The sequence below is a fragment of the Ochotona princeps genome, chromosome 2, assembly GCF_030435755.1.
Source record: "Ochotona princeps isolate mOchPri1 chromosome 2, mOchPri1.hap1, whole genome shotgun sequence".
Taxonomy (NCBI): domain Eukaryota; kingdom Metazoa; phylum Chordata; class Mammalia; order Lagomorpha; family Ochotonidae; genus Ochotona; species Ochotona princeps.
This window is the reverse complement of record NC_080833.1, coordinates 115,304,938-115,328,683: the sequence shown is the minus strand read 5'-3', so window position 1 is coordinate 115,328,683 and position 23,746 is coordinate 115,304,938. Positions and strand designations below refer to the sequence as shown.

General features: G+C 46.5%; 1 protein-coding gene across 5 annotated transcripts in view; it reads right to left on the bottom strand.

The window, feature by feature from the left end:
- The window catches only part of FCGR2B (Fc gamma receptor IIb), a 98,279-nt gene that overhangs the window by 8,013 nt on the left and 66,520 nt on the right, over positions 1-23,746 (bottom strand). Inside the window, exon 1 of one of the 5 annotated variants that reach the window (XM_058660541.1) lies at positions 3,909-4,000. The exons of 2 other annotated variants lie outside the window; for them this stretch is intronic. In XM_058660541.1, the coding sequence (XP_058516524.1) occupies positions 3,909-3,939 (31 nt within the window). In that variant the 5' untranslated portion in view covers positions 3,940-4,000. Of the gene's footprint in view, positions 1-3,908; positions 4,001-23,746 lie in introns of those variants that run through there. 2 more of the 5 variants (XM_058660543.1, XM_058660544.1) reach the window with 2 other exon arrangements.

The window sequence follows — 23,746 nt, the reverse complement described above, 5'->3', positions numbered from 1 at the left end:
GGGCCAGGGAGCATCAGGAAATCAGAATTGAGGGCAGGGATTTGTGGATTAAATTATTTGGCAAAGAAGCAAAGCTGAGTACTTAGATGAGTTAGAATCCAGTTTGGGGGTGGTGGGTATGTGTTGGTAGTGGTGGTGGTTAATGAAGATTTTCTTTTGTAGTTGGGCTAAAAGAAAGTCAAGACTCAAGTATTTTCAGGGGCAAAGTGTGTGTGGAATGAAGCTGAAGAAGGACTGAGGGGTGAGATGGAGGCACTTTGCAGAGAATGCCTATCTGAGCCTGTCTGGATCTGGTCCTGATCTGCCATGTCCTGCTAAATGCACTTGGACCAGTCACTCTGTTCCTTTGCCATCTAACACTGATCATCAAACCTACATTGATTTCCTACAGTCCTGCAATGCATACTGACTCTGCCTAAGAAACAAGAATATTTGTCCCTGCTGTCACCAAGGACCAATGGTGGAGGCAAGCACATATGCAATGTAATGTCAAGGAGAAGTACTTGGTGTCATTGGAAGAGTGTGGACAAAATGCTGTGGAGGTTCAGGGAAGAAAAATATTCCTGTGTTCAGTAAGAAAAAGACAGTTTGGTAAGAAAAAGACAGTATTCATTATGACCTACAAGAACTGGTAGGATTTTGAGAGAGAGAAAGAGAAAGTATGCGTGGCAGGGTGGCGGGAAGGGCAGGGAGGTGTTCCATGAAAAGAACAAGAAAGTAATTGTCAACATACTTGACAAGTTGCAGCCCTGCTCTGTTTAATCATCTCCAGTGACAAGGGACAAAAGAGCACAGGCCAAGATTCAATGCTGACTGTGTTACTGCTAAGAGACCCTGAACAAATCATACAACTCTTCTCTGCTTTGGTTTCCTTACCACTGCAGAGGAGGACTGGTTAACTCAAGGATTAAATGAGACCATCCAGGTAAAGCATTTAATGTACTGACAATGGTAAATTTTAAGCAAATACAGTCTTTTTTTAAAGTTTCCTCTTCAATGAACAGAGGGAAATCACTTAAAATTATCATATCAGAGCTGAAAGCCCATTTTCAAGTAAGTGGGATAGAGTAAATGCCAAAAAGATCAGTCAATAAAGAGACCATTGTGACAATCCAGATTTATATGAATTACCTGTCCAATGCTTATCTATTCATTCCTTGATCTACTCGTCTCCAATGAACTTGCATCGTGATACTCAAAAACACATCAAAAATCACACCAACGTCAAAGTCACAAAATAAAAAACATACCATGCTTCAATCACAACTTCCTCTTCTGTCTCATCTGCAGCCCGCATAATTATCTTCTACCTTATCAAGAATCACAACACATTTCCCCCATCATAGTCTTTCTTTAGCTCACAGTTGCCTTCTCCCTACCTATCTAGCTTAGATTTAATGACACAACATCATAAGCACCTTAGGGCTGGTGCACTTGTTCAACTGGCTAATCCTCCCCCTTATAAGCAGCAGCATTCCACATGGATGCCAGTTCATGTTCTGGCTGCTCCACTTCCCATCTAGCTACCTTGGAAAGCAGTGGAGGATGGCCCAAAACCTTGGGAACCTGCACCTGTGTGGGAGACAGGGAAGAAATTCCTGGCTCCTGGCTTCAGATCAACTCAGCTCCAGTCACTGTAGCCATTTGGAGAATGAGCCACCAGATGGAAGATCTTTCTGTCTCTCTTTCTCATTATGGATCTGTCTTTCCAATAAAAATAAACAAATCTTTAAAAAATTATAGGTACCTTATGTCAAAGCCCCCAACTTCTTAGACTTTTTGTGTCTCCATCAAATGCACCCATTTTCTCCATTCCTTTCTCTGGATTCAGTTTTACTGACAACAGTAAGTGAGAAGAAGATAGAGCTATGAGAGTAATATAAAAGGCAGAACTGAGAGAACTGAGCATTAATGAGACATGGGGCTGATAGAAAAAAGTAGTCATGCTCATGCAAATAGAAGTCTTAGGAGGATAAGAACATTTGGAAGGACAGTTGAGTTTTGAATAGGTTTTGTTCCTGATCTGACAAATCAACTACAAAGTATCCAATCAGCAGTCAGAAGAAATACAATATTATGCTTCATAGGGAAAGAGTAAGAGAAACAGATTTGGGGTTTATTACATAGAAGCGATAGCTAAAAACCTGAGTATGTAGGACCAGCAAGGGGAAGCACAGTGGGAGAGTGGATACAGCAAAGAAAGGCAGAGAGAAGAAAAGAGATGGGAAAAGTAGAAAAGTCATTGAATCATTCCAGTTAGCAAGCAGAGCTGAATACGGAAGATATTCACACACGTACTCATTGTGAGGGAGACCAAGATCCTCTGCTGTAGGTCAGGAAAACTGTCTCATGTTTACCAATAGTTCCCTAATCCTAGAACAACCCCCAAGGCAATTTGGAAAGGTAAGCAGAAGAAAAGTATGGAAAACAGAAAGAATGACAGTACTGCCTGGCTAAAGAGGAGCAGACCTTGGGCACATGGCTAAAAGGGTAGGACTGAAGCCTCTACAGCAAGCAGTGGAGTATCCCTGAAAGTATTTATGAAATGTGGTGATTCAACTACATCTGTATGGGAAGATGTCATTGCCTAGGTGGGCAGCACAAATTCTGCAAGGGTTGTGGGGGTGGGGGAGTGACAGGAACAATTACGACCTGATCAGAGGGATGTGTGTAACTGAGTCATCACGCAATAAAGGTTTAAACATGGAAGCCTCAAGAAAGATAGAACAGATGCAGTAGATACTTGGTGACTGGGCAAAAGGCAAATGGAAGAAAACACAGAAGAGCCCTTCCAAAAGTCTTGCCCAGGTGATTGGTCCATTGGTAGCACAGCAAACAGAGACAGAGAAGAACATTACCTCTAGGCCTGATCTTCCCCACTTGAAAGATGGTGATCTTTGGCTCACTTTGCCTCCTATTCTATTGTAATCCATTCCATTCACTCATGGGACAATACTCTTTCTACCTTACCCCCGGCCTCCTCTAGCCCAGTTATCAGCCAATTTTGAGGACCCATGACTACCAGAGCTGACCAGATGTCACCGCAGCACTATGTAACATTCAACTTGAAGGAGCGTCTTTATCTGGGAGGTGGAGGTGGGAGCTGCCAGAACTGAGCTTGGCTGTACGGCTCCCTTCCATGCCTTCCCTCAGACTCTTCTGGCCTCCCAGCACCATCAGTTCCCATCCCCTAAGAACACGGTCAGAAAGCAACCCTCCACCTTGGTCTAAAATAAGGGCTTTTGTGTTGATGAGAGCTAGTACTGACCCCGAAGTCCATGTGTAAAAGGAAGCATGCATGGTTTTTCTGGTCCCACAGCTGGCAGAGCCAGAATTGCTCAGCCTTGCAGGTTCTCTGAGATTCTGTTTCAAGGTCAACCCAGATCGTACCATGCATGCTTCTGCCCAGGCAGAGCTCCTTACTCATAACAAGAACAGGCTTCTATTACACCAAGTAGGGGCACAGAGAGTGGCCATTTCCCCACCACCAAAATGCATCTTATTGCTTCTGGCCCACACCACCCTTCCTTGTCTATGGCAGCACCAGTCTTCCTGCCTAAGATTTAGTGTTAACGTGAAGCAGAAGTTTCAATCAGGTAAACATTCTGGCCACTCAAGTGTACACCCCTAGACATTGCTCAGGACAGGTTCTGCTATGCAGGTTGGCCGAACAGCAAGGACTCAGGGGCCCAGTGAGTTGAGTAAAAGAGCCTGAGAAACCCAAACTCTGTCAATTTTATGATGCCCATCCCCTGCACAAGACCAGCAGGTGTATCACAGTTTATCATCAGCCACCCTTTAGCCTCCTCATTTCCCTGACATATTCCCCATTCTGCACCTCATCCTTGTCCAAGTTCAGTCCCAGCCAAGACCTTTCTGCTCCTCTCCCTCCTGGAGCCCTGACTCACCCAGCAACAGCACAGCCATCCACAGCATCATGTGGCCCAAATTCCGGGAGAGGTTGCAGTCTGCCCGGTCACTCTCAGTGCAGAAGAGAGGCAGGAATCTGCAAGTTGGATCTGGCGGCACAGTGGGCAGGCACAAGCTTCTCTCGAGGTTTAGTGGATTCCACCCCAGATAACAGATTCTGGAGTCAGAAAGGGGAAGTGAAAATAAACGGTCTGTCTAATCACAAGCTCCTCCCCTCCCACCCTCTTTCCTCTCAACTCAGCCTTCATAAAAGATTCAGAGCTTCCCAGAATCAATCCATTCACTCCAGAAATTTCAGAACAGGGAAACAATTTCCTTCCTCTGGATGCCAACTGGTCTGGGCTCCTGAAGGAACGAACTGGTCACGCAAGCTGTGCTTAGCGCCTCCCATCCGAGTCTCTATCCATCTTAGAAGAGGTGTGGAAGAAAGGATCCAGTCTTGATGCTTCCACTTTCATTGAGAGAGGCAGATGCTGCCATCCGTACACCTCCTGAAAATGAGCAGACAACCTGAGGGCACCTGCTGTGATGGGAGTTTCTCTTTTCTGTGAAAGGAAATCCTCACGATTCTCTTACCTCACTGGTTTTTTTATTCATTCATTCGTGTACTGTATATCTCAAAAAATACCTAGTGAGCATGAATTTGCCCTGGTGATTTTTTATTTTCTTTGAAAGGCAGAGTTGCAGAGAGAGGAGAAGAGACAGAGAGAGAGTCTTCCATCCTCTGGCTCATTCCCCAAATAGACACAAAGGTTGGGGCTGGATAAGGCCAAATCCAGGAGGTAGGGACTTCTTCTGGGTCTCCCACATGGCAGACAGGAGCCCCAAACACTGAAGCCATCCTTTGCTGCTTTCCCAGGCACTTTAGCAGGGCACTGGATCAAAAGTGGAGCTGCTGGATCTCAAGCCAGGACCCAATGGAGACAATTTTTTTCTAGTTCATATCTATTACTGTTCTGCCTGCTCAGGCATAGTGAAATAGCACAGTGTATTTAGTCTAAGCTTAAATTCCAGGTGGAATTCTCTCAGCCGGATTATGGATTTTCAGATCCATAACAATAAACATGATCATGTCTACTTTCATGTAGATTTTCTCAACATCAATGCTATAGACAGCTGTGACCAATCAACTCTGATGGTACAGACTTGTCCTGTGCGCTGTAGCATGTTTAGCCATCCTCCCCCATCTCTACCTGTTAGATGTCAATAACAGTAAACACTTGTGAAAACAGCAATGATCCCAGATCCTGATAAATGAGCAAAATTGTCCCTGGTTGAGAAGCACTGTACTTGATGATATGTGAACATAGAGGTGAACTGAAGTGCTAGCAAAGTGGTACATCACGGGTGTCCAATTAGTGCTAATTTCTTTGCTCTTGCTTTCTGTCCTCGTCCTCAGCAGCGGTGGTTTATGTTCAACACCCCCCAAACAGGAGACACATGGGTTTCCCTTTCAGGAAGCAAGCTGTAATCATCGAGGAAATGACATTGTAACATCTTCCCACCCTCTGTGGTCTTCAGAAATCTTCAACAGCCCCACCCTGTCCACTACACCCCCTTACTACCTGCCCCATCCTACCCCACCCGGATCTTACTCCAGCCTTTCTGAGTTTTAGGTGAAAATAATCTTTTTGACTAATGATGAAATACCAGTGGACTTTGCTTTTAAAATCAAGCTGAAAGCAGAAGCATAGGACAAAATATAGTTAATGTACTAAGAAACAAGAAGTGACAGCTACTGGGCATATTTGTCAATGCTTACTGTGCAGGAGGACTCAATTCGTGTTATCTCTAAGTTTTACAGCAATCTAAGAAGATACATACATCATCCTCATTTGCACATGAAGAAACTCGGTTTCAGAGAAGTTGGTCTGCCAAAAGCAACATGGTTAGTAAGCAGTGGAGTCAATAGGAAGCCAGGTCTGCCTGATGTTAAAAACTTCACAGTTGATGCAGCATAGAATAGCTTCCCTAGGGTGTATGGGACTATTTCTGTACCTTGTGGGAGTCACAAGTGTGTTGATACATTGGTTTGGTCCTCCGGCCCGGTAAAGACTGGGAAGAGCCCCTGGCTCTGAGCAAGCTCATTTACCTGTACCATGCCATGGTTTTCTCTGAGTATCATGGTATGAAAATGTATTGCTTTCCTGAATTGTCTCAGACCCCAGATGAGACAAAACAAAACAAACAAACAAAAAACAACAACAAAAAAACCAGGCAATACCTCTGAGCAATTTATAAAAGGAGATAGTGACAGAGTCAAGGCAGGTCCAAGCACACTAAACTGAAGCAGAAATGGGAGCCTCCTTCTCACTGCAGCTAAGAAAGCACAGAATGTAAGGAGACGTCATTTCTCCTAGAAGAAAAAGGTCATAAGTGTAGGGTACTATGTTGCAGCAAGGTAGATAAAACAACTATCTGTGACTCCAGCATCCCACATGGGCACTAGTTAGTCTTAGCTGCTCCACTTCTGACCCAATTTCCTGCTGATGCACCTGGGAAAGACGCAGAAGATGGCCTCATTGCCCCTACCCCTAAACCCATGTGGGAAACTTGGATGAAGTTCCAGGTTCCTGGCATCTGAATAGCCCAGCCCTGGCCATTGTGAACATTCAGGAAGTAGGCCAGCAGATGGAGAATCTCTCTCTCTCTCTCTCTCTCTCTCTTTCTCTATCTCTCTCTCTCCCTCTCTAAGTAACTCTGTTTTTCAAATAAATAAAATAAATGGATAAATCTTTTGTTAAAAAAAGAAAATGTTTATAAATGAAATATGCCAATCATAAAGGAGAATTCTTTGAAAGGGACAGATTTATCTGAAATGTGGATTTCTGATCATGGGAAACTCAGAAATCATGAAAGCCCAGTCACTAAGAACATGGCCTAACTCAGAAACCTCATCCCCTACCAGATTGTCAGCTAGATTGGCCAAGCTAGCCTGGTTTCCCCAAAACTGTGTGACAATCTCAACCTCAAGGATTATCAATTTCCCCAAGAAGATAATATCCTTGTTCCCACTACAAAAGACAAGCCAACTGAGGCAAGACAGTTCAAGAATCAATGTACTTACCGTGATGCACACACTAAAGCAGAATAAACAAAAGAGATATATGGAAAGATATGGTGAAGTGAGAAAAAGAAAATTACTCAGGCCCTGCATGGTAGCCTAGTGGCTAAATCCTTGCCTTTCATGCCTGGGATCCTATATGGGTGCCAGTTCATGTCCTGGCTGCTCCACTTCCCTTCCAGCTCATTGCTTGTGACCTGCAAAAGCAGTAGAGGATGACGTAAAGCCTTTGGATGCTGTACCTGCGTGGGAGACCCAAAAGAAGCTCCTGGCTTCTGGCTTTGGATCGACTCTGGCCATTATGGCCACTTGAGAAGTGAATCAACAAATGAAAGAGCCTTCTTTCTGTCTCTCCTCTCTGTAATTCTGACTTTCCAATGAAAATAAATAAATATTAAAAAAAAAAAAGAAACTGTTCAAGGATGGGATGCTAGTAACAAACGGAATACCATGCACCCATGGAGACATTTTCCAAATGATCCAGGAAGTTATATACCCTCAGAGTGATTCCCAAGGGCTCCAGACTGCCATTAAATCTTCAATTATGAAGTCAAGAATTTTTACTGCAACAACACTGCCAGTAGCTGACACCTTCTCAGAGTGAATTCCCGTGGAATCACAGAATGATTTGTCTCAAATAGCGATTTGCAGACACTAATATTTATTAGCCTAGAAGGTATATTATCTTAGTGTAACAGCCAGCTTCTCATCATGATATCAAAAGCTTGAGGGAAGCTGCATACAGACTGAGGTTTATTTTGGCTCATGGTTTTGGAGTATCATGATACAAGATCCATTAAGCTCCATTGGCTCAGCCATCTGGCAATGTTGAAAAATGGTAACGAATGTGTGCCTGGCTTCCACTGGCGTGGGTGGGCTCATTGAGTCCTGGGGGTGAGGGCCTGTGGAATGACACTGGTGGGGACATGGGGGGACCTAGGAAGGCAACCCATGAGCTCCCAGGGACAGTGAATTGCTCAGGAAGAGGGTTGGGGATGTGTGGGCGTATCTTGCAAGTGAGAAATGAATTCTGGAAGACTGCCACTGACAAGGCCATTATACTTACAGGCAAGCAAGGGAAGTGAGACTGAGAAGTTTGGAGGCGGGAAGCTGGAGGAATTTTTTGGGTCAGATTGAAGCCCCTGCCCAGTAGGAAACCTAAAGTGGAATAGCTAGCATCAACAACCGCCAATCACCTCCTACAAGTACACACTGAAGCTAGGGCTGGAGGTCTACCTGGCAGAATTAGATCACGTACCCATCTGTGAGTGATGGAACGGGGATAGATAATGTTAGGCTAGACCACGACACTAGCCAGCACACAAAAAGCTAGGTCTGGGAGCAGATTCTGTGGGGGACTTATGGGCTCATCCCTGTGGGACTGCCATACCACTTGGTTTGCCCAAAAGCTGGATTGAGATAGCCATGCCCTTGGAACTCACCAACATTCATGGGCACTGGGGTTGGGAACAGACTGAGGTTAGTCCAGGCTACATGGAGAATCTCTCTCTCTCTCTCTCTTTCTCTATCTCTATCTCTCTATCTCCCTCTCTAAGTAACTCTGTTTTTCAAATAAATAAAATAAATGGATAAATCTTTTGTTAAAAAAAGAAAATGTTTATAAATGAAATATGCCTATCATAGGTACACGAAAAAATAGAGTATGGAGTTGGCCAGGTTTTGGTTCCCACTGGTGAGCATGAAGGCAAAATGGGAATGGCAAACTGGGGTGGACATGGCTACAGAATACCTCAACTGGTTGTAGGATGTATCAGTCTGGGCTAGGCTACAGACCCTGCTGGTGCTCATGAAACCAGAACGGGTGTAGGACGGGCTGGAGTAGATCTCAGCACCCATTGAACCACACAAGAGCTAGGACTGGGGGTGAACCAGGCAGGGCTTGGCTGTAGCACCCAACAATAAGAACAGGAATGGGTGTGGGTAGGTTGCACAAGGATACTGTTTCTGCCAGGAGAAGAGGTGGGCCAGATCAGGCTGGACCAAGGACCCACCAGTGTGTGCGAGATCTGCCACTGAAGCTGACCTGATAGAGAAGCTTGAGAAACATCTTTGTCAGGATGCAGTCTTGTTGGTGAGCGCAAGAACCAAAACTTGAAGCAGCCAGACCAAACCAGGTTATAGTACCCATCAGCACACGTGTGGGACAGGTCAGGGGACAGCCTAGGCTAAGCTAGTTCATAGTAGCCACTAGCAGATCTGAGAACCAGAAGAGGGTACAGGACAGGTCGGGTTGGGCTGCAGCACCAACCAGTTCATATTAGGATTAGGACTTGGACCAGTCTTGACTGGGTTAGGTTGCAACACCAGCCAGCATAAGCTGGAACTGGGGGCAGGCCAGGCCAGACCAGGCTAAAGTACTCACCGACAAAAACCAAGGTGAGGCAGGCCATATTAATCTGATCCACAGCATCCCACCACACCTAAGCCCCAGGAAGGGTGAGCCTGGTAAGGGGCCAGTTGGGGCTTCACCATTGGGCCACTGCACCCACTAATAAGCATGAGAACTGGGACTGGGGACAGACAGGCTGGAAAGGGCTACTGTTGAAGTTCAATGTATCCGAGCACAACTCCAAAGCAAGTGAAATTATTTTCATTTCTAGTCCAGGAGCAACATTTTGCCATAAGCAAGAAGCACCTTGAGCAAAATAAGTGTGGAGCTTTTATAGTTATGTATCTATCGGAAAATCAAAAGCTATGTGACAGTGAGCAAATACCTGATTAGGGGCTTACAGTGACACAAAACAGAAAGCATTGCTTCTTGGCCCAAGATCAAGTGTAGTACAAAACAGAAAGCATGCAATAGGAATTTACAATGTATAGGTTGAGGGTCCTGATTCTATCACTTCAATGCAGACAGTAATAAAACAGCATGCCTCGAAGGTAGCTGTCTTTCCTGTAAGTCTCAAAACTCCAAGATTCTCCCTATCTCCTGCCTGCCTCCTGGTGTTTCAGGAAGCAGGAGTTTTTTCTCGTAACAGGATGCAGGTATCTCTTTGGAGATTCCAGACTTCCAGGAGTACAGTCACCTTTACAATTGACCCTATCAGGTTACAATACCTGTTGGCCGGTATGTGAGCTGGCTTATGGGGAGAGCCAGGCTGGGCTATGTGACCGTATCCACTGGCACATGTAGGAGCCAAAGTGTAGGCTGGTTGAGCTTTGAGGCAGCATCAGCTGTCAAGTGCTAGGACTAGGGGCAAGGCAAGTCCTGTCCAGCTAGACCATAGAACCACCTGGAACGTGTGAGATCCAGGACTGGGAGGGGGTCTAATAGGTAAATTGTTGGCACCTCTCTGATGGGCTACAGTTCCCACTGGTGAACATGAGAAGCAGGGCTGGGGGTGGACCTGGCTAGACATGCAGGAGCACCCACCAGTGTAAGTGTGGCCTGGATAGTGGGTTGCTCTGGGGTACATCAGAGCAGAAAGGAATATGAGACAGACTGGACCAGTCTGATGCACATACCATAATGCGCAGGGGCCATGGCCTGGAGCAGGTCTGGTGGGGGTTACTGGAGGTCATTCTGACTGGCCTGCAGTTCCCACTGGTGCACATGAGGACTGAGTGTGTGGTGGGCAGGGATAGATTGGACTGCAGAATCTATTAGTTTGCATAAGAGATGGAGATGGAGACATAACTGACCAGGTGACTGCAACCACCAGTGCATGAGTAGGTGGGTGATGGACTGAGCTGGATCCTTTACTGGCTAACACTGGAGTCAGGTCTGGAATCATCTCAGACGATGTGTCTCTGGGAACCTCCCCCACAACCTAATTACTAGACTCAGAACTCTATCCACAGGGAGAATTGCAGGATCTGCCATCTGACGGTGGAATGCCTGTGTCAGAACCGGGCCTCCTTAGTTGCTGAAGATGGTGCAGTGGATGGCATGCCCAGATGCACATGAGGGATATGGCAGTTCATCAGAGCCTTCAGAGGACATCTAGTACCACAGCATAGAACGGAAAGCAGAACAAATTAGACAACTACCCCAGCCAAGTGTTGGTATTAAATAGCTGGGCAATGGAGACTCTAAAGTGAACTATGGAATGACTTTGGAATGATTTCTTTATCCTTGGATCAGCAAGACAGACAGCATTTCAGAACTATTAAAATCACTTGAGTAGAACCCTCAGAGCATGCTCCGCATCGGGGACCCTGGAATGACCCTGGATGGCTGTTCCCCATCCCTGGGTACTGAGGTGATTAGGATTCTGGATGCAGCTTCTCCTCTTCTCTCCCTCCTTCCCTCAAATACAGGAAAAAGAAAACAAAAATTGGAAACAATGATATCATCCACCTTCCCCTCCTCCTCAACCCTTCTTACCCTAATCAGTGGTCCACATGGACATGTACCCTTCTCAACTATGCAAATATCATCAAAGATAAAATAAAAGAAAAAGAAAAATGGCAATGGCTCATCATGTACATGACAAGCAAAGAAGCAGAGAGAATGGCTAGGCCTGACTCAGTTCTTTTTAAGATGCATTTATTTATTATTTGAAAAAGACATAGCTGTAGAGAGAGAAGGAAATACAGAGAGAGATGAAAAAAAGAGAGAGATTTTCCATCCATTTGCTTCCATCCATTTGTATTTGATTCGTTCACCAAATGACCACAACACCCACAGCTGGGCTGGCCCAAAGCTGGAAGTCAGGAGCTTCTTCCAGGTCCTCCATGTGAGTGCAGAGCCCAAGCACTTACGCCATCCCCACTGCTTTCCCAGGCCATCAGCCAAAAGCTGGATCAGAAGTGGAGCAGCCAGGACTTGAACTTGTGCCCATACGGGATGCCAGATTTGCAGATGAAGGATTAGCTTGCTATGCCATAGCCCTGGCCCAGCGACTCAGCTTTAATAACCAATTCTGTCACCAACACTACCTTCCTGAAGTTACACTTTCAGTGACCTAAGCACTTCCCACTAATTCTTATCTTCTGAATATCATGACTGGATTAAGTGTTCCACCGCAGTAAGTACCATTATCGTGCAATTTCAAGGACCAAACTTTTAACACATAAACCTTTTGGGACACCCAAACGAATACCAAAACCATAGTATTTACTTTCCAAATGGTCACTTCAGAAGGAAAAATCCCAGATTCAAATTATCTCATTTGCGCACTGATACATAGATATGGATGTCCGTGTGAAATAACATGGCCCAATTACAGCTTGTGTTGCAAAAGAAAGCCCCAAATGAAGTCAAGACTATGAAAGCATAGTTGCCTCAATCATCGCTAAAATGCTAATTTACTTTAGAGTCACAGAAACCATTACACAGAAAAACAAACATCACAACACAGCAATCTTGGATATACACATTTCATTCATCTTTTCTAATCTCTGTTGCCTCATTTGTAAAAGAGAGAAGGGATTATCACCAAACATACAATGTTGCTCTGAAGACTAAACAAGAAAATTCATGACTGAAGCCCAACATAGACTTGGCACGTAAATTTAGACCTTACCATTATTGTATTAAAAGACTAGGAGAGAGTTGGGCCCGGCGGCGTGGCCTAGCGGCTAAAGTCCTCGCCTTGAAAGCCCCGGGATCCCATATGGGCGCCAGTTCTAATTCCCAGCAGCTCCACTTCCCATCCAGCTCCCTGCTTGTGGCCTGGGAAAGCAGTTGAGGATGACCCAATGCATTGGGACCCTGCACCCGCGTGGGAGACCCGGAAGAAGTTCCAGGTTCCCGGCATCGGATCGGCACGCATCGGCCCATTGCGGCTCACTTGGGGAGTGAATCATTGGACGGAAGATCTTCCTCTCTGTCTCTCCTCCTCTCTGTATATCTGGCTGTAATAAAATGAATAAATCTTTAAAAAAAAAAAAATAAAATAAAAGACTAGGAGAGTCTAATTATCTTGTTGGCTGCTTCGGGAAAGGGGGTGGTAGTGGTGTGTGCTGTTCCCTTGGGAATGACTGCTGTAAACCCAAATGCTCCAAAGTAGCTCTGCACACTTTGATGTCAGAGTCCAACCACTTGATTTAAAAAGCTCCCTGCTCTCTTTCATCTGCCTGTTGGCTTTTGTTTCTCTTCCTCTTAGTGTTCTGACCACTGTCTTAGTGGACCCCTGAGATTGCTCTATTAGTCTTCTTCAGGATTTCCTGGTTACAGCCACTTCCCCATGAATAAGCCATCCAGAGCACTAGAATCAGCTGCTCAGCCCAAAAAAGAAGGAAGTCTGGTTGGGAAGGTGACACTACAAACGAAAAAGAATGACTCAATGATGGAGGCTTGGGTTTGAAGATCTCAGCTAGGTCAAAGCACCAACATCACCAGTCTGGCTTGGAAAATTCTCAACAAGGAATCTGTATCTTAATGTGAAAGCATTCTCATCTCCACCACCATTTTAGAAATGAAAATTCCATAAGCTGTGCAAAGCATTGTCCCCAGTTACTTTTCTTCAGAGTGGCAACATGCTGGAGGTGTTGAAGAGAGGAGGTGGGAACAAGAATATGAGAGGAAGACTGCTCCTAGGGAAGCCAAGAACCTTGGCAAGGTGAGGGGCTTGGACAACAAGGGGCTGCTCATTTCTAAGGACCTAAGTTAGAAAGGGAGAGATGACACCTGGTTTGCCACTCTTCGATCTTGAGTGAGGCATTGTTTCTCTGAACCTCAGTAGTGAGGGCGATGGCCTGGATGTTGTTGATCAGATGTGTCTTCTTCAGGCATCTTCTTCCATTTTCTGTCTTGCCTTCTAATTCTCTTGGTGGTGTCTTTCATAGAGCAGGAGTTTTTAACTTTAGTACAGCTCAGCTTCTCAATTATTTCTTTCCAAGACTGCTACACTCGAGGTCATCTAGATTCTTCTCCTGTATAATTTAGGAGTTTTACAACTTTGCATTTGATGTGCAGTCTTGTTTTTTAATCCATTTTGAGTCCATTTTTGTCAAGCGTGTAAGACTATCTTTTCTCTGTTGTATTGCATTTGTTTCTTTGCTGAGAAAGTTGACTACATTTGAGTCTATTTCTGTCCATTGTGTTTCATTTACCTGTTTGTACTTTCACCAATAGCCAGACACGCTTTAACACTTCCTGGTTCTAGCAGCCATGCTCTTTTTTTTAATTTATTTATTATTTTTAATTCATTAATTACATTGTATTATGTGACACAGTTTCATAGGTACTTGGATTCTCCCCCCCCCAACCCTCCTACCATGGTGGATTCCTCCACCTTGTTGCATAACCACAGCTCAAGTTCAGTTGAGATTCCCCCATTGCAAGCATATACCAAACATAGAGTCCAGCATCTTATTGTCCAGTCAAGTTCAACGGCTTCTTAGGTATACCCTTTCTGGTCTGAAGACAGAGCCAGCAGAGTATCATCCCGATCAATTAAAAGCTCCAACATACCATCAGCAAAATTTACATCATTATGGAATTAACTGACATAGTAATGAGTAACCAATATGGTAAAAGTAAATGTGAGTTCTTAACCACCTTCTGTGACCACCTCATTGACATTTCAATTTTAGTTTATACACAACATATAACATACATAACATAACATGTTATACATAACATCGTGTCATCTTAAATTAAGGCAAACATGTGGTATTTAACCTTTTGGGATTGGCTCATTTCCCTTAACATTATGGTTTCCAGTTTGGCCCATTTGGCCACAAAGAACTGCATTTTGTTTTTTTTAATAGCTGAGTAGCATTCCACGGAGTAGATGAACCATAGCTTTCTTATCCAATCCTCTGCTGATGGGCATTTTGGCTAGCAGCCATGTTCTTATATTTAAGAAAGCAATGCAGGTACGCACTCACTCACTTCCCATTTTACTCAGGCTCCAGGCTCTACTTTCTGTTCAGTGCTGATTCCCAGGATGGGAGTGTCCAGTCTTCCACAACCTGACAAAGACACAGAAAAATGCGAGCTTAGATCACATCTAAGCAGACTGCTTTCTGGGATGAATCTCCAAGAGTGGGTATAAAGAGATGACTGATTGAGTGCGACCTTGGGGTCTGGGTACACAGAACTTTCAGCAGTCACCGGCTGCTGGGAGCACCTGGGCCAGGTCAGACTCCATGCTTGGGGCCATGACTACAGCCACCACTGCCACGCAGTGAACTGGGCCTGGGTGGTCAGTGCCCCATTTGGCACCAGGCTACACCTGATGGCCACCCAGCAGCGAGCTCTGGGGTCTTGGAGGTGTGGAATTGCTGCCTAGGAACATCCATGTTGAGGACACTGTGCTTGTGGGTTGTGAATCAATCCTGAGGGACTCACAACAACAGGGTAACTTTTGCTTGAAGGTAAGCAAGGGTACTGAGACCTGGTGGTTTGGAGGAGAGAGACCGGACGATCTTTATGGGTCAGATTGATACACCAGCCCACTTGTGAGTCCTGTGACGAACTTGTTATCACTGAACAATGCTGACTACCACACAGCAGTCCACGCAAAAGCTAAGGTTGGGGGCTTGTCTAGCAGTGCTAGATCCTAGTACCTGACAGAATATTGGCTCGGGGACAGATCACATTAGGCAGGGCCATACACTAACCAGCACATGAGAGAACCATGTTTGAGGGTGGATTCTGTGGGGGATGTGCAGACCAAATCCTGTGGAAACACAAGTCCCGCTGGTTAGCTCAAGAGTTGGGGTGGTGATGGGCTGAACTAGGTGTGACCATGGAACCTGCCACCACTCATGGGTAAAGGAACCGACAACAATCTGGGCAGGTCAAGGCAGCAGCACCCAAATATTCACCAAATATGCATCCTAAAACAGGGTGTGGGGTGAGTTGGGCTGCAACGTTCACCAGCTCATACAATGCCAAATTGGAAGCGCATACTATGTGGGGCACTGACCTAACACCCACTGACATGTATGATATCTGAGTCTGGGAGTGGGTCAAGTGGGAGAAATTGGGAAACTCCCCTACTGGGTCACAACTCTCACTGATGATCACATGGTCCATGCCTGGGGGTCGGGCAAGCTGGGCAAAGTAACTCCAGTGACTGGCTAATGTGTAGGTTGGTTATAGAAGGGAGCAATGGGGCAGAGTCAAGCAAATCTTAGCTCACAAGCAAGAACAGAAATTAGGCTGGAGTACAGGTCATTCCGAGCTGGGCTCTTATATCTACTAGTCTGCATGAGCCAGGGATGTTAGGCCACAGCATCGAAGGCAAAGGCCAGGACAGGTGAGGGGCCGTGCCAAACTGGGTCAGAGCAACCACTGGCATATGCGATTTATGGCTGGGAACGGGCCTGATTTGGGAGCTATGAGGACACCCTGGCTGGATTGGGATTCCCACTGGTGAGTGTGGAGACCAGAGTTGGGGCTGCGTTCTGGTCTGGATATAGCTGCAGTCTCCCTTGGCACAAGTATGGACTGTGCCATGCCAGGCTAGACTCCAGCACCATCTGGTGCTCTGGAGGACCAGGGTAAATGTAGGACAGACTAGGCTAGGTCTCTGTCCCTACTGAGCCATGTGTAAGCTGTGTTTGGGTATGGAAGAGCTGTGGCTGGGCTGTATCACCCAACAGTAAGAACTGGAATGGGTTGAAGGCCAGTCAGGAAAGGCCACTGTTCCTGCCAGAACAGGAGGTAGATTAAGTAGAGCTGGCCCATGGACACACTGGTATGTGCAAGATCTGGCACTGGGAGAGGTTCTGATGGAGGAGCTTGGAAAACTCCTCTGTCAGGACACAGTCCCTACAGGTGAGCGCAAAAACCATGATAAGGAGCAGCCCAGACTAGGCCAGGGAAAGGTACCCACTGGCATACATTTGGCATAGGTTGGGGGCAGACCATGCTGAACCAGTTCACATCACCTGCTGGTGAATCCAAGCACCAGAACAGAGTATGGATCAGGCCAGGTTCAGTCGCAACACATACCAGTACACATTACAGCTGGGATTGGGTGTCTGCTGGGCTGGGCTAGGCTGTATCCCCCACCAGCATCAGCTGGAATTGGGGTGGGCCGGGCTGGGCCAGGCTACAGCATCCACTGTCAAATGCCGAGGCGAGGAGGGTCATGCCAGAATGGGCTGCAGTACCCAACCAGCACACGTAGGAACCATGGAGGGTCGGGGTAAAGCTGGCAGGGGGAATGTGGAAGGCCCCCCTGCTGGAACACCTCACCCACTGCAGAGTGTGAGTTGGGATGGGGGCAGACTAGACTGGGCAGGACTACTATACCTGTGGGCCTCATGTGAGCCAGATCAGGGAAGAGCCAGGCTGAGCTGACTGTTCCTATGTGTGCAAGCATAAATCAGAATGGGTGAGGGTTTGTTGGGCTTTGCCACAGCATCAGCCAGCAGATGCTGGCACTGGGGGCTAATTCTGTCAAGTTAAATTGCAGAACCACCTGGATAGTGCATGTTCCAGTAGCAGGAGTGGGCCCAGGAGGGAAATAGTGGGTACCTCCTTCTTGGGGTGTCACTCTCACTGGAGAGTATGAAAACCAGGACTGGGACAGTGGTGGCTGGACAGAATGGCACCCATCAGCATGTGAGTGGGTTGAATAGTTGGGGAGCTGGTTGGGCTGAGCTAGGCTTCAACACCCATCGACATGTATGAGAGCTGAATGGGATGTGTGGGCAGACTGAACAAGTCTGCCATACATACTTGCAAGCACTTGAACTAGGGCAGGGGGCGGGCCTTGTGGGGGTTATTGAGAGTCACCCTGACTAGGGTGCAGCTCCAACTGGTTTGCGTGCTACAGTCCAGCCTGATTCTGCCCAGCACACACTCAGCCCTCACGCAAACCAGGTCTGGGGACACCTCAGACAAAGTTTCTTTGGGGATCCCTCCAACTGAATTAATCTCAGAATTCTGACTGTGAAGAGAAGTGTAGGTTCCATGTGTCAAAGCTGAGCCTCCTCAGAGGCTCAGATGGAGCAGTGGATAACATATCCAGGTGCACATGGAGGATATGGCAGTCCATTGAAGCTTGCAGAGGACACGTGATACCACAACAGGATGGAGGACAGAACAAATCAATATCTACTCCAGCTACTTGTTGGCAGTGAAAATCTGGACAAAGAGAGACTCTAAGGTGGACTATGTCAGCCAGTGTATTCTTGGAATGGCGATATTGGCAATAATTCAGAACTGTTGAACTATCAAAACTATTTGAGCAGGACCCTTGGAGCATGCCCCACATCCAAGACCTAGGATGGTTGGGAGAGTGGGTGTGGCTTCTGCCCTTATCTCTTCCCTTCCCCCAGATACAAGGGGAAAAAATGATAATGTAGAAACAATGGTCTTATGCACTTTTTTGTAGCCCTTGATCCCTTGTGTCCTAAGTAACCATAAAGATTATCAAATAAAGTAATTACAGAGGGAAAAAAGAGAGAGAGAGAGACAGAGAGACGACTGATGGTGGTTGGCCTCCCAAGTGGGCAGTGAACCAGAAAGGAAAAGGTATGTCATTGCCTGGAGACAGCAAGAGCATGAGGAGCCAGAGAAGAGGTAGGTTTATCACTAAGGCTGCAGTATGCAGGTCAGAAGCAATGGAAGGTTAGCTCTGACACACCGACTATTTTAATAATCGTACTAAACATTAGATTCAATGTGTGTACTCATCAACTTGTCTTTACTATGGTTACAGACCCAAGACAAGCTACTTAAAGAGGAACAAGCTTTATGGTTTGGTGGTCCCATTGGTTTGGTCACCTGATACAGCAAGAGGATAGCAATGACAAAGCATTGGTAGGAATGTTGATGTGGTAAACTGAAGCAGATAGGCCCAATCAGACTGAATAAGCAACCCTCTTAAAAGAACTACCTTCTGAAAGCACATCCCCATGACCTAAGAACCTCTCACTAAGTCTCCCTCCAAAGCACCACAGTTGGAATAAATTTCTAACCTCATAGTACCATTAATTTACATTTGGGGCATTTAAAGCTCTCCGTAAATTTGAGAGTCAAATCATGTTCAAACCATAGTCATGAGTACATCATTAAGGCAACTACATATGTCTGTTGGGCAGAACTGAATTGTGTATTTTCAATAAAATCTCTCTGTCTCTTTAATAAATATGAAAAGTCCCACTTAGCTGCACTTTGAGAGGAGCAGATCCATGCCATCCACATGGAAAACAAAGACTGAGTTCTGGACTCCAGGCTTTGATTTGGCCTAGTTCTAGCTGTTGTCAGCGTTTGGGGAATAAACTAAAAAATGGAATATCTCTCTCTCTGTCTGTCCCACCCCCAATGTGTATGTGGATATGTGTGTATGTCTCTCTTTTTCATTTCATAGAAAGAAAGAAGGAAAGAAAGAAAGAGAAAGAAAGAACTTATCAAACACATCATGAGTAAATTCCTAAGAATTCCAAAGAAATTGAGTGTTCCATCATCCAACAGTGTAGCCAGCAGCCTCATGAACCCATTTGTGATTGTTATAGCTGTCTGGAGAGAACCATCTTCTGAAATTCAGATATGAAACACCTGAAAGATGACATGGAAAGTCTATTCAACTCTATTTTCTTAGCCATTCTTCAGGAAGATATAAATACTTAGGTTAAATGGTATTCCCTGATCTGATCTGACAAAAAGCCTCCTGATTAGTTGCCCTAGCTGAACTATCTATCCCAAACTCTTGCCAAGAAATCTAAGGGAAAACACTCCAAACCTTATGGACTCTCAGATCCGGGATGGTCAGCTTGAACAATTCTCTCCTAAACCACATCCTTCAGACTGCTCCAGGGTGTTTGTCACTACTGTGAGAAACCTGGACATTTAAAAGGGGGAGGTGGAAGTTTGGTGTGTAACATCACTGCCAAAGGCACGATTTTAATAAACAGTCTTACCTTTGCTCTTCAATACTTCAAACAATGAAAAATAGGGTTTTTTTTAAGTTTATTCATTTTTATTGGAAAGGCAGATTTACAGAGCAGGAGAGACGGAGAAAAAGATCTTCCATCCCCTGGTGCACTACCCAAGTGGCCACAACAGCCACTGCTGAGCCAATCTGAAGCAAGGAATCAGGAGCCTCTTCCAGGTCTCCCAAGCAACAGCAAGGTCTCAAGACTTTAGGCCATCATCTACTGCTTTTCCAGGCCACAATCAGGGAGCTGTAATGGGAAGTGCGGCAGCTGGGACATGAACCAGTATATGGGATCCCGGCACACAAGGCATGAATTTAGCCACTAGGCTATCTCACTGGGTCCTGAAAAAAAGGATTTTCCTGACAAACTCACCAAACTCTTTGAGGAAAATTGATCTAATAGTCGGGAATGAGGTTACCAAGAAGTTGACTGACACAGGAGTCACTTTATTGATTCTTAACCTTATCAGCTCAGTCTTCCTATCTTAGAGTCACAACACTATTTCAACATCAGAAATCAACCCAGTCTACAATGGTTTTTAAGCCCCAATTCATTCCTTTTTTAAAGATTTATTTTTATTTTTGTTGGCAAGTCAGATATACAGAGAGGAGGAGAGACAGAGAGGAAGATCTTCCGTCCGATGATTAACTCCCCAGGTGACTGCAATGGTTGGAGCTGAACCCACCCAAAGCCAGGAATCTGGAGCCTCTTCCAGGTCTCTCATGTGGGTGCAGGGTCCCATGGCCTTGGGCTGTCCTCGACTGCCTTCCCAGACCACAGGCAGGGAGCTGGATAAGAAGCAGGCTGCAGGGATTAGAACTGGTGCCCATATGGGATCCTGATGCATTCAAGGTGAGGACTTCAGCTACTAGGTTACTGCGCTGGTCTCATTTCATTCCTTTTTGATCAGGATCTATACAAGAACTTCAGCAGTTACTGATCATTCCACCTACTCCTCTTCACCTGGGAGGAAGGTATCTGCTTAAAGCTCATCAGGCATATGTATCATTGTCCTGAAGATTTAGATCAGCCACAGTGCTTTTGAGCCCTATGCTAGAAGACTCATTTAAAAACATCCCTATCACGGGCCCGGCAGCGTGGCCTAGCGGCTAAAGTCCTTGCCTTGAACGCCCCGGGATCCCATATGGGCGCCGGTTCTACTCCCGGCAGCTCCACTTCCCATCCAGCTCCCTGCTTGTGGCCTGGTAAAGCAGTGGAGGACGGCCCAAAGCTTTGGGACCCTGCACCCACGTGGGAGACCTGGAAGAGGTTCCTGGATCCTGGCTTCGCATCGGTCCGTTGCGGCTCACTTGGGGAGTGAATCATCGGATGGAAGGTCTTCCTCTCTGTCTCTCCTCCTCTGTGTATATCTGACTTTGTAATAAAAATAAATCTTAAAAAAAAAAAATCCCTATCAGAAAACTAACGATTCATCACTGCAGTGTTTGTTGTCTAGAAATAGCTCAGATGTTGACTGAATCAACTCAGTACCAGCTATAACATCCTATATGAGGGGAAAAAAAATCCTTACCCAACATTTCACAATACCTTGTATAAGTACAATTTGAAAGGGCTGAAAGCGGATAGGGCCTGCTGCCTTCTATGCCCTTGTGGAGACAGCCTGTCACCTGCTGTGCCCACATGGAGGACACAGGCATATAGGCCGGGGGTGCAGTTTGCGGGTGGTTGGAGGATAGAGCAGGCAGAGGCATGCAGAGACCTAGGTGGGCTGAGTGAGCCTGGGGATTTCTCCATATCCCTGGTCCTGGGCATGGTGAGGGAAGGGAGAGGAGAGACCCAGTTAACAAGCAGGCCTGGTATGCTAGTGGACTAGACTTTTGGGGAACTTTGATGGGGCCTGGGTCTTGGGTATCTGGAGAAGTAGGGTTACAGGCCAGCACACCTGCCAGGACTTTGGGATCCTGGTGGGCGGACAAAGCTCTGGGTCATCACCCCACCCCACTGGAAGATTGGGCTTCAGAAGGTTGGGCTGGGGAACCCAAGCTCTCAGGGTGCAGGGGAAGGGGCAAAGGGATGTGTGGGAGGGAAGACCACTGAGGGAGTAGAACCGGCGCCCATATGGGATCCCGGGGCGTTCAAGGGAAGACCACTGATGAAGAGTGACTTCTGAAGAACCCCCATTGACAAGGCCACTAATATTTGCAGGTAAGTGAGGGGTCTGAGACCGAACAGTTTGGAGGGGAAGCTAAAAGACCTTTATGCACCAGCCCAAGTGGAAGACCTGAGGTGGGCTAGTTAGTGTGAATCATGGCTGATCACCACTCACCAATGCACACTAAAGCTAAGGCTGAGGGCCTCACAGGGTAAGGTAGATCACAGTAAGCACCAGTGAGAGTCAGAACAGGGGATAGGTTATGTTAGCTGAACCATGATATTACCTAGTACGTGAGAGAACTGGGTCTGGGGGAAGATTCTGTGGGGGATATGTGGGCCCAACCCTGTGGAACTGCAATTTTCACTGCTTTGCTCTAGAGGTGGGAATAGCAACAGACTAAGATAGGCATGACCATGGAACTTTCCGACACTCATGGGTACTGGAGTCGGAAACAGTTTGGGCTAGATCAGGCTGCAGCACTCTCAGGTACACTCAAGAACAGGGTGTGGGGGTTGGCCAGGCCACAACATCCACCAGCTCATGTAAAGGCCAGGACAGAGGATGCAAACTGCTCCAGGAGGGGACCTAGAACCAACCAGCACATGTGAGATCTGGGTCTTGGGTGGGTCTTGGGTGGTAGGGAAACTTGGAAAACTGCCCTGGTGGGCCATAGCTCCATGGGTGACCATATGGTTCAGGCATGGATGTTGGCCAGGCCGGGCAAAGTAGCTTCACCCATTGGCAAATATGTGGGTTGCTTCTGGAGTGTGGTGGACCAGGCAGGACAGGGCCAACCTTAGCCCAGTGTATCTGCAGGAGTCAGGCTGAAATGTGGGTCATGACAGGCTAGGCTATCACACCTGCAGTTTTGCATGAAAGCTGAGCATGGGATCAGAAGGGGCAGGCTGGGCTCCAATACCTACCAGTGAGAGTTGGAAAAAAACCAGGACAGGCTAGGCTGCAGCATCCAATGGCAAAGGCCAAAACATGGATGAACTATGCTGGGCTTGGTCAGATCAACCACTGACACATACAACATCTGTGTCTGGTTCCCATTGGTGAGCCCAAGAGCTGTAATGGGGTAGCAATCTGGGCTGGACATGACTCCAGAGTCCCTTGGCTAGGGTGTGGAATGGTCTGGGGTGTGCCAGGCTGGACTTGACTCCAGAACCCACTGATGCTCATGAGAGCCAAGGTGAATATGGGACTGGTTGGGCTAGGTTTTATCTCCTGCTGAACCATGTGAGAGCTGTATCTAGGCATGGACCAGGTATTGCTGGGCTGTATACCCAACAGTAAGAACAAGAATAAGTATGGGCTAGTTCAGCACCCCATCACCTATTGGCCTGCATGTGAACAGTGTTACGGGGAGAGCCAAGCTGGGCTAAGCAACTATCCACTGCTACATGCAGTAGCCAGAGTAAGTGCAGGCTATTTGGCCTTTGCTGAAGCTTCAGCTAGCAAGTAGTAGGACTGGAGGCAAATCCCGTCAAGCCAGACTGCAGAACCACCTAGAGAATGTAAGATTCTGGACTGGGAGTGGGCCCAAAAGGGAAACTGATGGGCTACAGCTCTCATTGGTCAGCATGAGAACCAGCGCTCGGGGCAGGCCTGGTTAGACAGGCATGAGTGTGGACAGTGGAGTCAGTTGAACTAGGCCCAATACCCATTAAAGTATACAAGAGCTGAATGGAATTTGGAACAGACTAGACTAGTCTACCGTGTACCTACTGGCATGCTTAGGAATCAGGGCTGAGGGCGGGTCTGGTGGGGGTTATTGGGAGTCGCTTAGACTAAGTTGCAGTTGCCACTGGTGTACATGAGGG